This window comes from Hyperolius riggenbachi, chromosome 11 (assembly GCF_040937935.1).
Source record: "Hyperolius riggenbachi isolate aHypRig1 chromosome 11, aHypRig1.pri, whole genome shotgun sequence".
Classification (NCBI taxonomy): Eukaryota; Metazoa; Chordata; class Amphibia; order Anura; family Hyperoliidae; genus Hyperolius; species Hyperolius riggenbachi.
This window is the reverse complement of record NC_090656.1, coordinates 156,436,549-156,458,231: the sequence shown is the minus strand read 5'-3', so window position 1 is coordinate 156,458,231 and position 21,683 is coordinate 156,436,549. Positions and strand designations below refer to the sequence as shown.

At 42.4% G+C, this 21,683-nt stretch overlaps 1 protein-coding gene across 3 annotated transcripts in view; it reads right to left on the bottom strand.

Moving 5' to 3' along the window:
• Positions 1-2,722: 2,722 nt before the first annotated feature.
• The window catches only part of PRDX5 (peroxiredoxin 5), a 260,461-nt gene continuing 241,500 nt past the window's right edge, over positions 2,723-21,683 (bottom strand). For all 3 annotated transcript variants that reach the window (XM_068260364.1, XM_068260365.1, XM_068260363.1), the window contains one exon: positions 2,723-5,754. In XM_068260364.1, the coding sequence (XP_068116465.1) occupies positions 5,649-5,754 (106 nt within the window). In that variant the 3' untranslated portion in view covers positions 2,723-5,648. The remainder of the gene's footprint in view (positions 5,755-21,683) is intronic.

Sequence of the window (21,683 nt, the reverse complement as noted above, 5' to 3'; positions counted from 1 at the left end):
TCGGAAACACTGGAGTATGCAATACGGGACCACGCTGGGTTATAACTAGTCGTAAAACACTGTTGGAGGTGCCCTCCAGATCTAGTATCAAGTACACGGGTGCTGTCCCGCTTCTTCAAGTCAATACAAAGTGCCTTAAATAGCAGTAAAACACGGACGTGAGCATCTCTACTTATACTTACCTTCATGGTTTGTTATTTATGGGAGGTAAATCCAATTACTCCTCACACACATGTACTTGGTACTAGATATAGTGCGTTCCTAGTGTTTTTATATTATGACTTAATCATTTTTCAATTACTATAAATGATAACACAAAAACTTTTCTTTTACTCGTGGTTACTGGTTGGCTGAAGCCATTTATTGTCAAATAACTGTGTTTTTCTCTTTAAATCATAATCACTACACAAACTACCCAAATGGCCCTGATCAAAAGTTTACATACACCTGTTTTTAATACCATTTATTGCCCCCCTTTAAAGTGAACCTGGGGTAAAAGTTATTTGAAGGCTGCCATATTTATTTCCTTTTAAGCAATACCAGTTGCCTAGCTGTCCTACTGATCCTCTGCCTAAAACTTTTAGCCATAGACCCTGAACAAGCATATGCAGATTAGGCATTTCTGACAATATTGTCAGAACTGAAAAAATTAACTGCATGCTTGTCTCTGGTGTACTTTAGACACTACTGCAGCCTAATAGTTCAACACTGCTGCCAGACAAATGGTACTGGTTAAAAGGAAACAAGTATAGCAACCTACATAGCACTCTCATCTCGGGTTCACTTTAACATCAATGACAGCTTGAAGTCTTTTGTGGTAGTTGTGGATGAGGCTCTTTATCTTCTCAGATCATAAATCTGCCCATTCTTCCTGGCAAAAAATCCTCCAGTTACTGTACTTGGGCTGTTTTACAAGAATTATATGTTTGAGGTCTCCCCAGATTGGCTCAATGATACGGAGGTGAGGAAAGTGAAATGGCAACTCCAGAACCTTCACTTTATTTTGCTGTAGCCAATGACAGGTCAACTTGGCCTTGTGTTTTGGATCATTGTCATGTTGGAATGTCAAATTATGTCCCATGCTCAGCTTCCTGGCTGATGAGTGCAAATTATCCTCTAGTATTTTTAGATAACTTACTGCATGCATATTGTAATCAATTCTGACCAAATTTCCTGTGCCTTTGTAGCTGACACATGCCCAAAACATCAGCAATCCACCAACATGTATCACAGTAGGAATGGTGTGCCTTTCATCATAGACCTTGTTGACTCCTCTCCAAATGTAGCATTTAAGCTTTTATGACTGTAGCCAAAAAGGTCAATTTTAGTCAAATCACTCCAAATGGCTTTGTGCCAGAAGGTCTGAGGCTTGTCTCTGTGCCGTTTTGTATATTGTAAGCGGGATACTTTGTGGCATTTGTACAGTAATGGCTTTCTTTTGGCAACTTGACCATGCAGCTTATCTTTATTCAAGTGCCCCCTTATTGTGCATCTTAAAACTGCCAGACTAATTTTTTTTTGTGTTTTGTTTTTTGAAGTTATTATTCGTGGGTGTTTCCTGGCATCTCAAACAATTTTTCTGGCACTTGTGGCTGAAATCTTATTGGTCTATCTGAACTTGGCTGCAACAGAATCCATAATTTTTCACTTCTTAATTCGAGTTTAAACACTGATGATTGGTATTTTTAATTCCTTGGATACTTTATTATATATTATATTCCTTTCCTGTTTTACAGAGTACTACAACCTTTTCTTGCAGATCCCTTGAAATTTCTTTTGCTTTCCCCATGACTTAGAATAAAAAAAATAAATAAAATAAAATCACTGCAGCACTGGATGAAAGATGTAATGGTCTGTCAGGAGTCCAGAAACCCACTGACCTTTTAGACACACCCACTCATTACATGCGAACAGATTACAGGCGATAATAGTTATCTTTAGTAGCCATTAAAACCCATTTGTGTCAAGTTGTGTGCATGATATCAGGCCAAATCACCAGGGTATGTAAACTTTTGCTCAGGGTCATTGGGGTAGTTTGTGTTGAGAGTATGATTTAAAAAAAAGAGTAAGCACCACTATTTGACAATAAATGGCTTCAATCAACCACTAACCATGAGTGAAAAAAGTTTGTGTTATCATTCATATTTTATGAAAAATGTTGGTAAATTACGATGTATACATTTCACATGCTTATCTCTTATTTACTGTATCAAATTCCTTTCACTCTTATCTGACGGCAAGTCTGCTCTAATCTGACGGCAGAGTGAACCATAAGGGGAGGGGAATTCCCTTATAGTGCATCTGTTAACCTTGTGTGTGAAAGAAAGCTCTCAGCAGCTGCAGCTGCCTGTGTACTGTGCCCTGTGTCTCTGACTAAAGTGACGGAAGTGTCTGAAGAGAGCAGAGGAAATGTAAATTGTTATAAACATTTGTAATGGTCTGTGACGCCACAGCTTTTCATACTTTTTTGCTTTCAGAGAAAAATACTCTGTAGTTGGATATGCAAAAAAAAAAAATAAAATAAAAAAAAAAACACTGGCTGTACACTGAAGCATACACCTGTTTTGAGAAATCCTACAGACAATGAATTACAGCTTTTGCCTCTGATATTTAACATGAAAAGTAGGAAAATGTTTACACAGCTACATAGACATTATTTGTACATTGTCATTTTAGAACACTTGGTTTGATTGTGTTCCTTTAAGACACACCAGTCTAGAAATTTGGCGTATGAGAATTTAATCAAGATAGGTAAGACAGCATAATTGGGGTTTAGAAGCTATTTAATGCAACCAACTACTTAGAAATATCAATGGCAGATGCACCAGTAAAAGTTGAGGTTACTAGATTCAATAACTACAACCTAATATTTTGATTATTGTTTGATTCCACGAACTAATTTCTGCAGTCACTGTTCCATTTAATGCACATTTGACATTTTAAATAATGGAGTATGATTTAGTAACATTCAGATTTCTAAAAATAGTATACCGTATATACTCGCATATAATCCGGCCCGCATATAAGCCGAGGTACCCACTTTTCCCTCAGTAACCAAGAAAAAGTGATTGACTAACGTATAAGCCCCCTCCCCAGTATAGCTTTTTCCACAGTAGCCATATGTGCCCCCAGTTCAAGTCAGCCCCCCTCCCCATAGCCAGATGGGCCCCAAGGATGGTACAGCGGTGTCTCAAGATGTCACTAGATGGTGTCATAGATAGACAGTGATTGCCACACAGAAAGAACACTCGGATCATTGCACCCCTGACACGCTGCTTGCACGCTCCGCTCCACAAGCCAGGGCACACAGATAGTCCTGAGCAGTGCACTCTGCACACCATGTTGCAGGGGATGAGGGGCACGGACACAGCAGGGAGGCAGCTGGCAAGAGCAGGTTCACTAGTGCACAATCCTTATGGTCCTCTGCCAGTAACAAAACCTGCTCCACCATCCATTCTTCTCCACTCAGTGTTCTCCCCAGGGCTAATTAAGTGGGCGGGCCGCTCGGCTGTTTTAAGTCCCCGCCCGCCTGGCTGAGGTGCCCCATATGTCAACTTGGGGGTGCCCAGCAGGAGTTTGATGAATATTACTAATGCGCAGCCACTCGATACGGCGGCCGCCATATTGTGGGCGGCGCTTGCTGCTAGTAAGCCCTAGCCTTGCTCAGCGTGCAGCTATTAACTGAAGCTGAGCTGTTGTCACATCACGACCCCCTGCCCAATCGCGCAATACAGCGGCCAACTTGTGGGCGGCACTCGCCGCTGGTAATCTTCAGCCTGCAGCTATGAGCAGAGGCTGAGCTGTCGGGAGAACACCGCCCCTGCCCAATCACCTGGCAGGGGGCGTGTAATTGCATTCAAACAGCAGGGGGCCGGAGAGAGCTCCGCCCCCTGCACGGGTAATTTGAAAATGGTTTCCTCAGACTGGTTCGCTGGCTCCTGCTTTCTTTCTATCACCCAGGAGTTCCAGAGGAGCTGTGAGTGGCCCAGTATGATGATCTGTTTCAGCAGACCTAAGTATCATGTTTATGGGTATGGATTATTCAGCAGGTTTGTTGTTTGCTTTCGCTTCATTTGCTGACAGCCTGAACCCTGACAAGATAACATTAACTTGACATTCACATACGTTAGGAGCTCTCCATATTTGATGGTAATTTTCAAGAGGTGTGTGTGTGTGTGTGTGTGTGTGTGTACAGTGTGTGTGTGTGTGTGTACAGTGTGTGTGTGTGTGTGCACGTGTGTGTGTGTACAGTGGTTGTACATTGTGTGTGTGTGTACAGTGGTTGTACATTGTGTGTGTGTGTGTACAGTGGTTGTACATTGTGTGTGTGTGTGTGTGTACAGTGGTTGTACATTGTGTGTGTGTGTGTGTGTACAGTGGTTGTACATTGTGTGTGTGTGTGTGTGTGTGTGTACAGTGGTTGTACATTGTGTGTGTGTGTGTGTACAGTGGTTGTACATTGTGTGTGTGTGTGTGTACAGTGGTTGTACATTGTGTGTGTGTGTGTGTACAGTGGTTGTACATTGTGTGTGTGTGTGTGTGTGTGTACAGTGGTTGTACATTGTGTGTGTGTGTACAGTGGTTGTACATTGTGTGTGTGTGTGTACAGTGGTTGTACATTGTGTGTGTGTGTGTACAGTGGTTGTACATTGTGTGTGTGTGTGTGTACAGTGGTTGTACATTGTGTGTGTGTGTGTGTGTGTGTGGTATGGTTGTACATTGCGTTTGTGTAGTATGGTTGTACATTGTGTGTGTGTGTGTGTGTGTGTGTGTGTGTGTGTGTGTAGTATGGTTGTACATTGCGTGTGTGTAGTATGGTTGTACATTGTGTGTGTGTGTGTGTGTAGTATGGTTGTACATTGCGTGTGTGTAGTATGGTTGTACATTGCGTGTGTGTGTACAGTGTGTGTGTAGTGTGGTTGTACATTGTGTGTGTGTGTAGTATGGTTGTACATTGCGTGTGTGTAGTATGGTTGTACATTGCGTGTGTGTGTACAGTGTGTGTGTAGTGTGGTTGTACATTGTGTGTGTGTGTAGTATGGTTGTACATTGCGTGTGTGTAGTATGGTTGTACATTGCGTGTGTGTGTACAGTGTGTGTGTAGTGTGGTTGTACATTGTGTGTGTGTGTAGTATGGTTGTACATTGCGTGTGTGTGTACAGTGTGTGTGTAGTGTGGTTGTACATTGTGCGTGTGTGTAGTATGGTTGTACATTGCATGTGTGTGTGTGTGTGTGTGTGTGTGTGTGTGTAGTATGGTTGTACATTGCATGTGTGTGTACAGTGTGGTTGTACATTGTATGTGTGTGCTTGTTTAATGTACGGGATGAACCGCTAGCCATCTTTAATGTATGAGATGTACCGTTAGCCATGCTTCATGTATCGGATGTACCGTTCGATGCCTTTCATGTTGGGGAGGTAGCATCTACCACACGTGAAATGGAAAAATCAGCCCCCCCCCCCTTACGAAATCCAACACCACCCGGCTACTTTTTCATGCCACCCGGCTGGAAAAAAATTCTGGGGAGAACACTGACTGACTCGCATATAAGCTGAGGGGGTAACTTTTCAGCATATTTTTTGTACGGAAAAATGAGGCTTATACGCGAGTATATACAGTAATTAATTAGGGTTATGAATAGTTGCACTTTAGAGCTGTGACATTATATTTCCAGCCAGGCTGCAGGTCAGACCAGTCCCGTCTTCCTCCACGTTGATTGCTTTCACCTTCCCATTTTCAACTACCAGAGAAAATCTGTATTTTAGAAAAAAAAAAAAAAAACAACAACATTAAAACTAAACAGTAAGCTATAATTGCTACATTAAAGCGTCTTTTGTGGATTTTTTTAATGAAAAGAACAGTTACTGAAGTTGAAACACATTGGGTTCGATTCACAAACCGCTTTGTGAATCAAGCCTATTGACATATTAATCCTGTATACGCAAATTATCTCTTTATGCCCTTAACCATTTCAACCTGCGGGGATTTTTCACCTCATGCAACAGAGCAATTTTCACCTCCCATTCATTGGCTAATAATTGTATCACTAATTATCACAATGAATTGATCTATATCTTGTTTTTTCCGTCACCAATCAGGCTTTCTTTGGGTGGTACATTTTGCTAAGAATTATTTTTTTCTAAATGCATTTTCACAGGAATATTAAGAAAAATATGGAAAAAAAATCATTATTTCTCAGTTTTCGGCCATTATAACTTTAAAATAATACATGCAACCATAATTAAAACCTATGTATTTTATTTGCCCATTTGTCTCGGTTATTACACCATTTAAATTTTGTCCCTATCACATTTAAAAAGTTCAGACTCTTAGGTAAATATTTATTTTTATTTTTGTTATTGTAATTTTTTTTCCATTAAAAATGTTATTTGGGTACTTTTTGGTGTAGGAAAAATAAACAGTTAAATGTAATTCTAAAAAAAGAAAGGTTGACTGTATAGGACTCCTAAAGGATGAGGATGGGAACTCAATGGTGGATGACCAAGGTAAGGCAGAGTTATTAAATGCTTTCTTTGCTTCTGTCTTCACAAAAGAAACAGCACTGTTGCAAACTACAGAGGCGGAAGAGTCTCAATCTTCTAACTGTAATATTAAATACTTAACGCAGGAAGAAGTGAAGGCAAGACTAAATAAATTAAAAATAGACAAGGCACCTGGCCCGGATGGCATGCATCCTCGGGTCCTAAGGGAATTAAGTTCAGTTATAGATAAACCCCTTTATCTTATCTTTTGTGACTCTCTTGCAACTGGCAGAGTCCCAGTGGATTGGCGTACAGCCCACGTTTTCCCATTATTTAAGAAGGGCAAAAAATCTGATCCAGGAAATTATAGACCTGTAAGTTTAACATCAGTTGTATGCAAACTATTTGAGGGGTTACTAAGAGATACTATACATGACTTCATAGTAGAAAATAATCTTATTTCTCAGCATCAACATGGGTTTACTAAAGACAGGTCCTGTTTGACTAACATGCTCAGCTTTTATGAGGTAGTGAATGCTAATATGGATATTGGGAATGCTGTAGATGTGATATACTTGGACTTTGCAAAGGCCTTCGACACTGTTCCCCACAAAAGTCTGGTGCAAAAGTTGAGGATGCAAGGACTGGGGAAGAGTCTGTGTTCATGGATAGGGAACTGGCTAATGGACAGAAAACAAAGAGTTGTGGTCAATGGATCATACTCAAAATGGGAGACTGTTAGCAGTGGGGTCCCACAGGGGTCTGTTCTGGGTCCAGTGCTCTTCAATTTATTTATTAATGACCTAGTAGATGCAGTAGTGAGCAATGTTGCTATTTTTGCAGATGATACAAAATTGTGCAGAATCATTAACTCTCAGGAAGATAGTGTCATATTGCAACAGGATCTGGATAGGATGGCTATATGGGCACATACATGGCAGATGAAATTCAATGTTGACAAATGTAAGGTCATGCATTTTGGACGTACTAATGGTCTAGCACCATACAAAATAAATGGGATACAGTTGGGGACATCAAACTTGGAGAAGGACTTAGGAGTACTCATTGACAACAAGTTAAATAATCGTACTCAATGCCAAGCAGCTGCAGCTAAAGCTAACAAAATTTTGGGATGCATTAAAAGGGAAATAAAAACTCGAGATGCTAGCATAATATTGCCCCTGTTTAACTCTCTAGTAAGGCCACATCTGGAATATGGAATTCAGTTCTGGGCACCACATTACAAAAAAGATATTGCAGTTTTAGAGCAGGTGCAGAGACGAGCAACAAAATTGATGCGTGGGATGGAAGGTCTCACTTATCGAGAAAGGTTAGATAAACTGGGTTTATTTAGTCTAGAGAAAAGACGCCTTAGAGGGGATCTAATTAACATGTATAAATACATCAGAGGGCAATATAATACCTTGGCGGATGAGCTTTTTGTCCCTAGGCCTTCTCAAAGGACTAGAGGACATGATCTGCGCATGGAGGAAAAACGTTTTAGCCATTTATTTAGGAAAGGGTTCTTTACAGTAAGAGTGATTAAGATGTGGAATGCATTGCCACAGGAAGTCGTTATGGCAAACTCTATACCTGCATTTAAAGGGGGCTTAGATGCTTTCCTTGCGTTGAAAGACATCCATGGCTACAATTACTAGGTAATGCCTAATGATGTTGATCCAGGGATTTTATCTGATTGCCATCTGGAGTCGGGAAGGAATTTTTCCCTTTAGGGGCTAATTGGACCATGCCTTGTAAGGGTTTTTTCGCCTTCCTCTGGATCAACAGGAATATGTGAGGGAGCAGGCTGGTGTTGTACTTTATACTGGTTGAACTCGATGGACGTATGTCTTTTTTCAACCAAAATAACTATGTAACTATGTAACTATGTAATAAATTAACAGTTTAAATGTAATAATGCGTGTTTATTGTGTTAAAAAATGTATGTAGACGTAGTTTTACTATTTGGCCACAAGATGGAAACATTGAGATTTTTCTTTTTGATTCTTCTCACTTCCAGGAAGCGAGAAGAGGACAGGAGACTTTTTTTTTCCCCCCAGAAAGACCACGGCCTCTGAGAAGAGGGCGTCAGTTTTTCTGCTGGGGACTTAGATCAATGATTTCCAAGCTACCGGCACGGGGGCACAGGAGCACGCCGAAGCACGCATCTGCAGCATAGCAGCCGCCTGGACGTGAGGCTCACGTCCAGGCGGCATAAATGGTTAAAATCTGACATATAGAATCACTAGTTCTGTGGTTCTGGATAACAAAAAGCTATCTGGGTATTTTGTAGTACTTGTCCAAGCCCTATGCCAGGGAAGTTTCTAGCCTTTTTGTCACTCCAAGCAAGAAGTCCTGTGCCTCCCCAAGGAAAAACACATTTACACACTAAAAAGAATATATGAACCATGTGGCGTATAAGGTAGATGCTTAATACAGGGAGTCCCCAAGATACAATAAACCCTCCGACCCCTGTTTTCTATTGCACAACCCCTTCCTGCTTAGTGTGTAAGGCCCAGTGCACACCGAGCGGTTTTAGAAGCAATCCGCCAACCGCATCCACCTGTGAAAACGCTTGGCTAATGTATTTCAATGGGATGGTGCACACTTGCGGTTTGCAGAAGTGTTTCAGCCTCAATGTAAAGTATAGGAAAAATGCAAACCGCTGTGGAAAACGCTACATCAGAGCTGTTTTCCAGGTGTTTTTGCTACAGAAGCTGTTCAGTAACAGCTTTACTGTAACAAGATTTGTAATCTGCTACACAAAAACGGTCCCAAAAAACGCTAGGCATGTTTAGAAAACGTCTCTAAACATGCCTAGAATCGCTCCAAAAAACACTAGCATTTTTAGGATCTGCGAGCGGTTTTGGTGTGCACTGGGCCTAATTGCAGATTATAGCCCAGCAGAAGCTGTGCGCTCACCAGTGCTGTGCTTCCGCCGGGACAGAAGGAGTCTAGGCACAGTGGGACACAGGGATGCACAAGGAGATGAGGTAACACAAAGGGACTGGAGGAGGCACAAGGAAATGGAAGGAGGCAAACAAGGAGACAGAAGGAAGCAGAGAAGGACAGATGGTGGCACAGAGGGAGGCACAGGGAGACAGAAGGAGGCACATAGGGGGACAGAAGGAGACACAAAGGGGGAAAGAAAGAAGCACAAAGGGAGACAGAAGGAGGCAGAGGGGGACTGAAGAATGCACAGGGGACCAGACAAAGGCACAGGGAACCAGACAAAGGCACGGGGGGACTGAAAGAAGCACAAAGGGGCACAGAAGGAGGCATAGTGGCACAGAGGGACAGAAGTGGCACAGGGAGATTGAAGGAGGCACATGGAGATGCAAGGCGGCACAAAGGGGGACAGAGGTGGCACAGATGGACACAGTGGCGACTGCCTGCAATGTACACTATCTGGACCATGTGGGGTCTGCTCTCCAGGGACCTGCAAAGCTGCTGCTTCTTATGACACAGTACTTCCTGCTGCTGCACGCACTCAGCACAAGCAGGCAATAGAAAACCAGTGGGGGTGGGGTATGGCACCCCCCAGGACCAGTGACACTCCAGAATTGCCTAGAATGTCTAAAATCATCTCTGCCCTATATCATAGAGCCTTATCAATCCATGCAATGCACTGCTGAGGACCAGAAAGTCCAAAACAAAGCTGTATGCATATAGTAACATAGTTATTTGGGTTGAAAGAAGACATACGATCATAGAGTTCAACCAGAAAACAAAGTACAACACCAGCCTGCTCCCTCACATATCCCTGTTGATCCAGAGGAAGTTGAAAAACCCTTACAAGGCATGGTCCAATTAGCCCCAAAAGGGAAAAAAATCCTTCCCGACTCCAGATGGCAATCAGATAAAATCCCTGGATCAACATCACTGGGCATTACCTAGTAATTATAGCCATGCATGTCTTTCAATGCACGGAAAGCATCTAAGCCCCCTTTAAATGCAGATATAGAATTTACCATAACTACTTCCTGTTGCAATGCATTCTACATCATAATCACTCTTACTGTAAAGAACCCTTTCCTAAATATATGGCTGAAATGTTTTTCCTCCATGCGCAGATCGTGTCCTCTAGTCCTTTGTGAAGGCGTAGGGACAAAAAAACTCATCTGCCAAGCTTTTGTATTGCCCTCTGATGTATTTATACATGTTAATTAGATCCCCTCTAAGGCGTCTTTTCTCTAGACTAAATAAACCCAGTTTATCTAACCTTTCTTGGTAAGCGAGACCTTCCATCCCTCGAATCAATTTTGTTGCTTGTCTCTGCACCTGCTCTAAAACTGCAGTACCCTTCCTATAATGTGGTGCCCAGAACTGAATTCCATATTCCAGATGTGGCCTTACTAGAGAGTTAAACAAGGGCAATATTATGCTAGCATCTCAAGTTTTTATTTCCCTTTTAATACATCCCAAAGTTTTATTAGCTTTAGCTGCAGCGGCTTGGCACTAAATACTATTATTCAACTTGTTGTCAATGAGTACTCCTAAGTCCTTCTTCAAGTTCGATGTCCCCATCTGTATCCCGTTTATTTTGCATGGTTTTAGACCATTGGTACGACCAATATGCAAGACTTTACATTTTTCAACATTGACTTTCATCTTCCAATTATGTGGCCATGTAGCCATCCTATCTATATCCTGTTGCAATATGTCACTATCTTCCTGAGAGTTGACGATTCTGCACAATTTTGTATCATCTGCAAAATAGCAACATTGCTTTCTACTGCATCTACAAGATCATTAGTAAATAAATTGAAGAGCACTGGACCCAGAACAGACCCCTGTGGGACCCCACTGCTAACAGTCTCCCATTTTGAATAAGATCCATTGTCCACAACGCTTTGTTTTCTGCCCAATATCCAGTTCCCTATCCATGTGCACAGACTCTTCCCCAGTCCTTGCATCCTCAACTTTTGCACCAGACTTTTGTGGGGAACAGTGTCGAAGGCCTTTGCAAAGTCCAAGTATATCACATCTACAACATTCCCAATATCCACATTAGTGTTCACTACCTCATAAAAGCTGAGCATGTTAGTCAAACAACACTTTTCTTTAGTAAACTCAGGCTGATGATGAGAAATAAGATTATTTTCTACTATGAAGTCTTGTATAGTATCTCTTAATAGGTTTGCACACAACTGATGTTAAGCTTACAAGTCTATAATTTACTGGATCTGATTTTTTATCCTTCTTAAATAATGGGAAAACGTGGGCTATACGCCAATCTATGGGAACTCTGCCAGTTGAGAGTCACAAAAGATAAGATAAAGGGGTTTATTGATAACGGAACTTAATTCCCTTAGGACCCGAGAATGTATGCCCTCCGGGCCAGGTGCCTTGTCTATTTTTAATTTATTTAGTCTTGCCTTCACTTCTTCCTGCGTTAAGTATTTAATATTACAATTGGAAGATTGAGACTCTTCTGCATCTGTAATTTGCAACAGTGATGTTTCCCTCGTGAAGACATAAGCAACAAAAGCATTTAATAACTCTGCCTTAACCTGATCATCCACCATTGAGTTCCCACCCTCATCCTTTAGGAGTTCAATACAGTCAACCTTTCTTTTTTTTTTTTAGAGTTGATGTACTTGTAAAACTTCTTTGGGTTAGATTTGATATCCCTAGCAATTTGATTTTCAGCTTCAATCTTTGCCAGCCTAGTTTCTGTTTTTACAACATGTATTGCATTCCTTATAATTGTTATGTTAAGTTGATGTGGTTCTGTAAAAATGTTAAGCTATAGGCCGACTATACACCAGCGGTTTTGGATGTGTGCCTAGCTTTAGGAGCATAAAGAGATGATTTGTGAGTGATACATCATAGGAAACCACAGTTGCTCACTTAAAGGAACTCCGAGCAGTGCAGAAACTATGGAAAGATGCATACCATTTTGAAGCTGAATGGAGCTGCCAACTTTGGGGAAAAGTCGTCCTGTGTAATACAAGTAACTATGGAAAGATGCATACCATTTTTAAGCTCTCTTTCTCCTCTTTCCGACGACACATAAACCGCTGCCCTACGCCTTTTAGTTTTCTTTATTTTCGCGATCGAAATCGCATTTGCCGAAAAATAGAGAACACTAAAAGGCGTAGTGCGGCGGTTGATATACTGTTGGAAAGAGGAGAAAGAGAGCTTCAAAATTGTATGCATCTTTCCATAGTTACTGCACTGCTCGGAGTCCCTTTAAAGCTGAATTATCGCAAATGCCATCTGTTTTAAAAAATGAAAAACTGGCATGGAGTACCTAATCTGAAACACCATTATAAAGCTGAACAATTAGCTTCACTTACTTACTGGCATTTAAGTAATGATAGGCCCTCTTGGGTTGATATTGAGGAGTATATTATTAGCTCAATTAAAACATTTAAAGGGGGACTATGGTGAAAAACTGTAAAATTTAAATTATGTGCAAACATAGACAAATAAGAAGTATATTTTTTTCAGAGTAAAATGAACAATAAAGTACTTTTCTCCTATGTTGCTGTCACATACAGTAAGTAGTAGAAATTCTCAGCAAGGCTTTTATTCTTTATAAAGATATTTCCTAAAAAGGATTTAAACAATGATGCTGGCCAGCTTCTCTGGTACACCATTTTTTGGCAGTTGGACAGAGCAACTGCCATTCACTAAGTGCTTTTGAAAATAAATAAATCCCTGAAAATACCCCCGTCAAGAGATGCACTAGTCCAAAACCTGATACACTTGGAGAAAGGATTCACCTGGCACTCAGCAACTGGGGGATAAATAGTCCACTGCACCTTTAAATCCCTTGCCGGGCAATACACTCCAATTTATTCAAATGCACTTACTGGTCTCAGGGCATAGCATAAAAGCGTGCATGCAAGAATGCATACGGAAAAACTACTGTGCAATATCAGTAAAACACAAGGCAATCCATGCACCGCTTCAATGGTTGCTTTATTCCCCATGAAAAGTCACAATGCAGATGTATACAGATCCATAACGTGACAAAACAATTGTGGGGTTACATCAAACCTTGACCAGGGTCCGCGTTGTGACTGGTAGGGATGGGTGACCAGGGGGTGTGTGGACGGCGCAACAGCTGTTTCGCGCCTATATGGTGCTTGCTCATGTGCGTATGGCCAGGGCAAATGGTGGCGTGTTCGGGCTCCCGGGAAGAGACCATGGAGCCTTGCCCACCACGCACGCCATTGACCCAGGGCTGGGTAATGTGAGGTCGAGGGTGAAGGGGCGGAGGATCGCCGCACAGCGGCGAATACATGTAGGTCTGTGGTTACAGGGGTGACGATAATGCAAATCCTTTAGTGCAAAGGTTCTTTTTCAAACACACTCTGTGCTTAGAGTAACAAAAACCTATTGTTTACAAATAGAATAAAACACCTCAAAACGTTTTATAGAAATAACGTACTTCCATAGAACTTGTGTACTAATCAGTGCCTCCACTAAGATGGCTACCTGGGTCATTAGTGCACACCTATGTTACTTCAACACAATCTTTTTTTCTTTTTAATTTAATGCACCGTTATTGGCACACCCATTTCGTTTTTTTGCCATCTCATTCCTGATGTCACTTCCTGTTCACAGTGGCATCTTCCCATTGGCTCCCGTCCATTACCCCTTCTCCTTAACATGCTAAAGCGTCCTCAAACAGCACAGAGACGCTCAGCGTTGATGATACTGGCAGATGGTAAGTCCAATCTTTCCTTTACCTCTACAGGCACATTTTAATACCTTTTTGGTACCATTACATATTGGTCCGAATTACCAGGTTCCATAATCAATAGTCCTTTTATATAAATTTAATCTCGGTTACAAATTTTTACTATTGAATTTTATTTATTTTAAACGTATAAGTCACCGTGTAAGTCAGACTAGCAATAGTTTAGACACTAATTCTTGCCACAATTCTCTGTCAATTGTATATTTTTTTCGAATACAGGTTTATGTATAGGCATGCAAATTTATGCAACATATTTTTATGCCACTTTTGAGGTATATTCATAGCCAAATTAATGTACTTCCTGTACTTCCACCGTGGCCTCTTCCCATTGGATCCCGCCCATTACCCCCTCTACTCTGTCGACTGTACATATTTCTAATACAGGTTTATGTATGCAAAATTATGCAACATTTTTTTTTGCCACTATTGATGTATATTCATAGCTAAATTAATGCACTTCCTGTCCACTTCTACAGGCACAATTTAATACCTCTTTGCTACCATTACATATTGGTCCGAATTACCAGGTTTTATAAACATTGTGACCACACTCAATAGTACTTTTATATAAGTTCAATTTTGATTACAAATCTTTGCTATTGTATTTTATTTAATTTAAATGTATAAGTCACCATGTAAGTCATACTCACACTAAGACTAGCAATAGTTTTGGACACTAATTCCTGCCACAATTCTCTGCCGATTGTATGTATTTCGAACACAGGTTCATGTATATGCATGCAAATTTATGCAACATATTTTTATGCCACTATTGAGATATATTCATAGCCAAATTAATGTACGAATAATCAGAATGAATTCTGCCAAAGCACTACAGTCCCAATTACTCTATGGTCTCTGTTACAGCTGTTTACTCCTATCTGTTATTGCCTGATGAAGCGGATTTGTATCCCGCGAAACGTGTTGCACTTTATTTGGAGTATCCAATAAAATTGTTTTGACTGAAAATCCACAGTCGTATGTTCTGCTTGGAGGAGGTAAGTCCACCACTACCTCCTCTATTACCAAGATTGGTTTTTAAGTTCTTTTAGTGTTTTTTATCCTGTTGGCGCCTCTGTTATCCTATTATCTACATCAAGTCCACCCTTGGTGGAGGGTTGTACCCTTCCTTCTTCTACTACAGAGAGTGACTTTTTAATCCTGAGTGGGGTCAGGACAATCTCCCCACCTGCTTTGACAGTGGTTGCCTACTTGGTAACCCTGGTTTGAAAGTTTTAAATTAATATTATTGCTCTTCCAATTATACATTACCAGTACATACTACACTATATTGGGCTCTTGATGTTCTCTTTTTCCCTACGTATCCGCGTACTATCCGGGGCGGGACTGCCCGGCTGCAGCCCAACAACTGCCTGGGCCTAAGATAGCCCATTGAGTTAAGCCCGTTGCAGGGACGTTGCAAGTCCGGAGGAAGGGCAGCAGGTTTGTGAGGGGCTCTGAGAATGGCGACGGAGCCTGGGGGCCATCGCAAAGGCCCCCCAATTTCACCAATCGCTGCTTCCACTCTGGGCAGTGACTATCTCCATCCGGCCCTCCAACACTACCTGTGTGCCCTGCCTGCCGGGCTGCACACATCCCACAACAAGGGTCCAAACCATGTCAGACCGTGTATTCACAGTCTGTTTTGGGGCGTATTACCCCTCATTTTAACACAGGTTAGGCCCGCCCCCGATGTCTGAGGACATAGCGGGGTGTGAGAGGAAATCTCTGAATACAAGGGGAGGAGAGATTTCGGATACAAGAGAGGGGAAGGGGAAAAATATTTGGGGGCCAGGATATACCAAAGCACCCCAACACCACTAATACAGTTGGTCGTTCTAATTTACTAGGGACAGGGGACCACCTATGGGACCACCCCAAATTCAGGAGAGGAAAAAGGAGGGTGGGGGGAATTTCTTTTTTCAAGCATTCAAAAGAGGAAAGGAAAAAGGGAGGCAATATAGAGCCTGGGATTCAAGGCTCTAAAAAGCATCATAGTTCCAGCCTGTCGTTAAGGCCCAAGGGCCCCATTGCTTCCGTCCGCATAATCACGCGGGATTCCCGTCGGGTCAATTCCTGATCGCGATAACCGCCTCTTCGGGCTGTGGCCACATGCAGGAGACCCGCAAATCTCAGGCATTGCGCCCTGCCCCCGTCGGCCTCCCTCACATGTTTTATGAGGCGTGGGCATCCCTTACCCGATTTGATGGACCCAAGGTGCTCCCCTACCCTCTCCTGTAAAGATCTGGTTGTTTTGCCTATATAGTAAAATGGACAGGGACAAAATATAACATAAGAGACAAATTCAGTCTGGCAAGTGATAAAGCCCCTCACTTCCCATTGCACCCCTGCTATCCGGTAGTTCATTCCTTCCAACATCTGTGGACAAAACTTACAGTGGCCACACTTATGATTCCCTTTGGGACGTCGACAGGCTGACCAATTAGATGGTATTGGAGATCGGTGCTCACTTCTGATCAATATACAGTATCACTCAGTGTTGGGGCCCTTCTGTAAGGTACTCCTGGGGGATCTGGGAAGACCTTTTTGTGCATTGGGTCTCTTGTTATCACTGACCAATTCTTTTTGATGACTTGAGTCAATTTTTTTGGACATTGGGGTGTAATCAAAGGTGAATGTGACAGACTTCTTGTCTATCTTGGGCTTTCTGTGGAGAAGTGAGGACCTATCCTTACCCCTTGCTCTCTCTTTCACTGTTTCGAGAGCCATCTCATCATAATCTCTCGCTCGTAAGCGTGTGGTAAGTTCCCGTGCTTGTGCCTCAAACGCATCCAGGCTAGAGTTATTGCATCTCAAGCGCACGAACTGGCCGTATGGCAGGGAGGACTTGACGTGTTCCGGGTGGAAGCTGCTTCTGTGCAACAGTGAGTTAACGGCTGTCACTTTTCTGAAGTCCTCACACACTAGCCTTGCTCCATCCAGTTTAATTCTCAGATCCAAAAAGTTCATGCCTTTATCATCCATTTCGGATGTGAACCGCATATTTACACGGTTATCATTAAGGAACCCCATAAAAGCTTCAAATTCCTCCTGTCCTCCCTGCCATACGACCAGCACGTCATCCACAAAGCAATGCAAAACAAAACAACTGCAATGGCGGGGGAGGTCATTATGGTCAGACCAGCATGACTACATCAGGCGCACATAGATTGCAAGAAGATTCGGCATGTTAGATTTTTAGTAATGCCCGGGCACAGCTCAATAGCATTGTTCTCGCTGATCCCACTACCAGAAACCTCTCCATTACGCACGCTCATTGTTTCTCTGCTCCACCCTGCATAGCAAAAGACGCGTCTTGTGCAAAGGCTGATTACACGACACTTCTGTACAGTGTTGTTAGTGCACTGTCGCCTTTGGCTGATGACGCCTCTGTTGCGCGGGGGGCGAAGGGAAGACAAACGCATCTGACGGAGCGGCTTGTGGCAGGCCGGGAGGAGCCAAGAACAATGCCGTTGGGTCATGCTTAGGCATAGCTAAAGATCCGACATGCCAGATCTTTAGGGATCATCAATGGGCCGCTGCACACAACTCTGGTCTGCTGCACAACTCTGAGCCATGGGGGTCGTTATAGTTCATCCCGGCCGAGTTCAGACCAGTGTGGCAATAAGTGTCATTCTCTGTACAATATACAGTATGGTATTAGATTCCAGAGTAACCAAGCAGCTTGGGGTGACCCAAACCACTAGGAATCTATTGGGGGATAAAAGACCGAAAAGCCCTCCTACTAATAAGCAATGCTTGGTGACATTTTACTTGGTTACCCACAATGCACCACTACTGAATATGCAAATTCTCTTTTCGCCCCTGTAAGCCAGACAAGCATCCAGGACCGCTGGTGTATAGCAAGCCTACAGCTTTAAATATTAAACAACCACACTGTTTGGTAAGTTGAAGGAGTGGAGGGGGTGAGTTCCTGGTGGTGGCAGCTCCGGGGCTCACCTGCACTCCCCTAGTGTGTTACATGCGGGTTTGGGGGTCCCGAGCAGTAGCAGTGCTTGGGGTCACCGCCTGTCATGTGCACTAGTGTTTGCACATTTTAAACTTCATTTGCAGCTCCTTATGCAGTTTAGTTAGGAAAGCCCTCTCAAACAATTGGCTGAATTGCTCAGCCTCTGCTCAATTAAGTACTGTAGACTAGGTGTAATGTATTTGCACGTCTTATTGGCTGACTGGCAGTCGGCAGACTATATAAGTGGAAGAGTGCTGTCTGGGAGTGAGCAATCCTTTTGTGTTTGGTAAGTTGAAGGAGTGGAGAGGTGAGTTTCTGGTGGTGGCAGCTCCTGGGCTCACCTGAGCTCCCATGTTGTGTTACATGCTGGTTTGGGGGTCCCGAGCAGTGGCAGTGCTCGGGGTCCCCGCCTGTCATGTTCACTAGTGTTTCCTGAATTTCTTTGAAATATGTCAGAATAGCCTCCCAGAACTGCTGTTTGGATGTAAACCGTCTCCCACTTTCATAGATCTTTTACTTGAGGATGCTCCAAAGGTTCTCAGTAGGACTGAGGTCAGGGGAGAATGGGAGCCACACCATGAGTTTATCTACTTTTATGCCAAAAGCAGCCAATGATGCAGAGGTATTCCTTGCAGCATGAGATGGTGCATTGTCATGCATAAAGATGATTTTATCATGGAAAGCAGCTATTCTTTTTGTGCCGCGCAAGAAAGTGGTCAGTCAGAAACTCCACATACTTTTTAGAGTTTATTTTCACACCTTCAGGGACCCTAAAGGGGCCGAACAGCTTTCTTCCCATGATTCCAGCCCAAAACATTATGCCGCCACATCCTTGCTGACAACACAGCCTTGTTGGGACATGGTGGCCATCCACCACTCCATCCTTTTGGACCATCCAGGGTTGCATGGCACTCAACAGTAAATAAGACTGAAAATTTGTTTTCCTATAGTTCTGGGCCCACTGCAGCCATTTCTACTTGTAAGCTTTGGTTAGGAGTGTCCGAATAGAAGGTTTATGCATAACTGCAATCCTCTGAAAGATCCTGCACTCTGATGCTTGTGGGACTCCAGAGGCACCAGCAGCTTCAAATATGTGTTTTCTGCTTTTGTAGTAGCATTTGAGTAGCTGTTCTCTTATTCTGATGTATTGGTTTGCCAGAACCCTTCCTCATTTTGCTTTTATCTGCACAAACCCGAGTGTGCTCTGAGACAGCTACAAATCTTTTAACAGTTCGATGATCATGCTGAACGTTTCGTGAAATATAAAGGTTTTCATACCTTGTCCAAGGCATTCAACTATTTCACACTTTTTCTCATATTGCTTCAAAATGGTGGTCTACTTAATAATGTGAAACACCCTTTTTTTTTAGTAGTTTTTCCTTTAATCAGGCTCACCTAGCAAACTAGTTATCAAAGGTGTCCGAGATTAATTTCAGTGATCAAAATTGCCCTAAGACACATCCATGAGTTTAATTGAAAAACAAAATATTTAATATTTTTGATACTTAAATACAATTTTCATAATAATTTGGAACACAGTGAAATGCCCGGTTCACATTAGCATTTTTTTGCGGATCGGAACGGACCGTATACAGTACAAACGGAAAGGACGCAAACAGATCTAATGTTAATCTAGGGACTGTACACATCCGTATGTACCAGCTTTGCAAATCTAGAGACTGAAATCCTTGCCCATTCTTCTTTGCAAAACAGCTCCAGCTCAGTCAGATTAGATGGACAGCGTTTGTGAACAGCAGTTTTCAGATCTTGCCACAGATTCTCGATTGGATTTAGATCTGGACTTTGACTGGGCCATTCTAACACAGATATGTTTTGTTTTAAACCACTCCATTGTTGCCCTGGCTTTATGTTTAGGGTCATTGTCCTGCTGGAAGGTGAACCTCCGCCTCAGTCTTAAGTCTTTTGCAGTCTCCAAGAGGTTTTCTTCCAAGATTGCCCTGTATTTGGCTCCATCCATCTTCCCATCAACTCTGACCAGCTTCCCTGTCCCTGCTGAAGAGATGCGTGATGCTGCCACCACCATATTTGACAGTGGGGATGGTGTGTTCAGAGTGGTGTGCAGTGTTAGTTTTCTGCCACACATAGCATTTTGGCCAAAAAGTTCCATTTTGGTCTCATCTGACCAGAGCACCTTCTTCCACATGGTTGCTGTGTCCCCCACATGGCTTGTGGCAAACTGCAAACGGGACTTCTTATGCTTTCTGTTAACAATGCCTTTCTTCTTGCCACTCTTCCATAAAGGCCAACTTTGTACAGTGCATGACTAATAGTTGTCCTATGGACAGAGTCTCCCACCTGAGCTGTAGATCTCTGCAGCTCGTCCAGAGTCACCATGGGCCTCTTGACTGCATTTCTGATCAGCGCTCTCCTTGTTCGGCCTGTAAGTTTAGGTGGATGGCCTTGTCTTGGTAGGTTTACAGTTGTGCCATACTCCTTTAATTTCTGAATGATCGCTTGAACAGTGCTCCTTGGGATGTTCAAGGCTTTGGAAATCTTTTTGTAGCCTAAGCCTGCTTTAAATTTCTCAATAACTTGATCCCTGACCTGTCTTGGACCTGTCTTGTGTGTTCTTTGGACTTCACGGTGTTGTTGCTCCCAATATTCTCTTAGACAACCTCTGAGGCCCTCACAGAGCAGCTGTATTTGTACTGACATTAGATTACACACAGGTGCACTCTATTTAGTCATTAGCACTCATCAGGCAATGTCTATAGGCAACTGACTGCACTCAGATCAAAGGGGGACGAATAATTATGCACACACCACTTTGCAGTTATTTATTTGTAAAAAATGTTTGGAATCATGTATGATTTTCGTTCCACTTCTCATGTGTACACCACTTTGTGTTGGTCTTTCATGTGGAATTCCAATAAAATTGATTCATGTTTGTGGCAGTAATATGACAAAATGTGGAAAACTTCAAGGGGGCCGAATACTTTTGCAACCCACTGTATACAGGATCTTCTCAAAAAATTAGCATATTGTGATGAAGTTCATTATTTTCTGTAATGTACTGATAAACATTAGACTTTCATATATTTTAGATTCAAATACACACAACTGAAGTAGTTCAAGCCTTTTATTGTTTTAATATTGATGACTTTGGCATACAGCTCATGAAAACCCAAATTTCCTATCTCAAAAAATTAGCATATTTCATCCGACCAATAAAAGAAAAGTGTGGGGTTCAGGTCAGGAGAGTTGGCAGGCCAATTGAGCACAGTAATACCATGGTCAGTAAACCATTTACCAGTGGTTTTGGCACTGTGAGCAGGTGCCAGGTCATGCTGAAAAATGAAATCTTCATCTCCATAAAGCTTTTCAGCAGATGGAAGCATGAACCCACTTTTGAACCAGAAACAGCGGCAGAAGCGCCTGACCTGGGCTATAGAGAAGCAGCACTGGACTGTTGCTCAGTGGTCCAAAGTACTTTTTTCGGATGAAAGCAACTTTTACATGTCATTCGGAAATCAAGGTGCCAGAGTCTGGAGGAAGA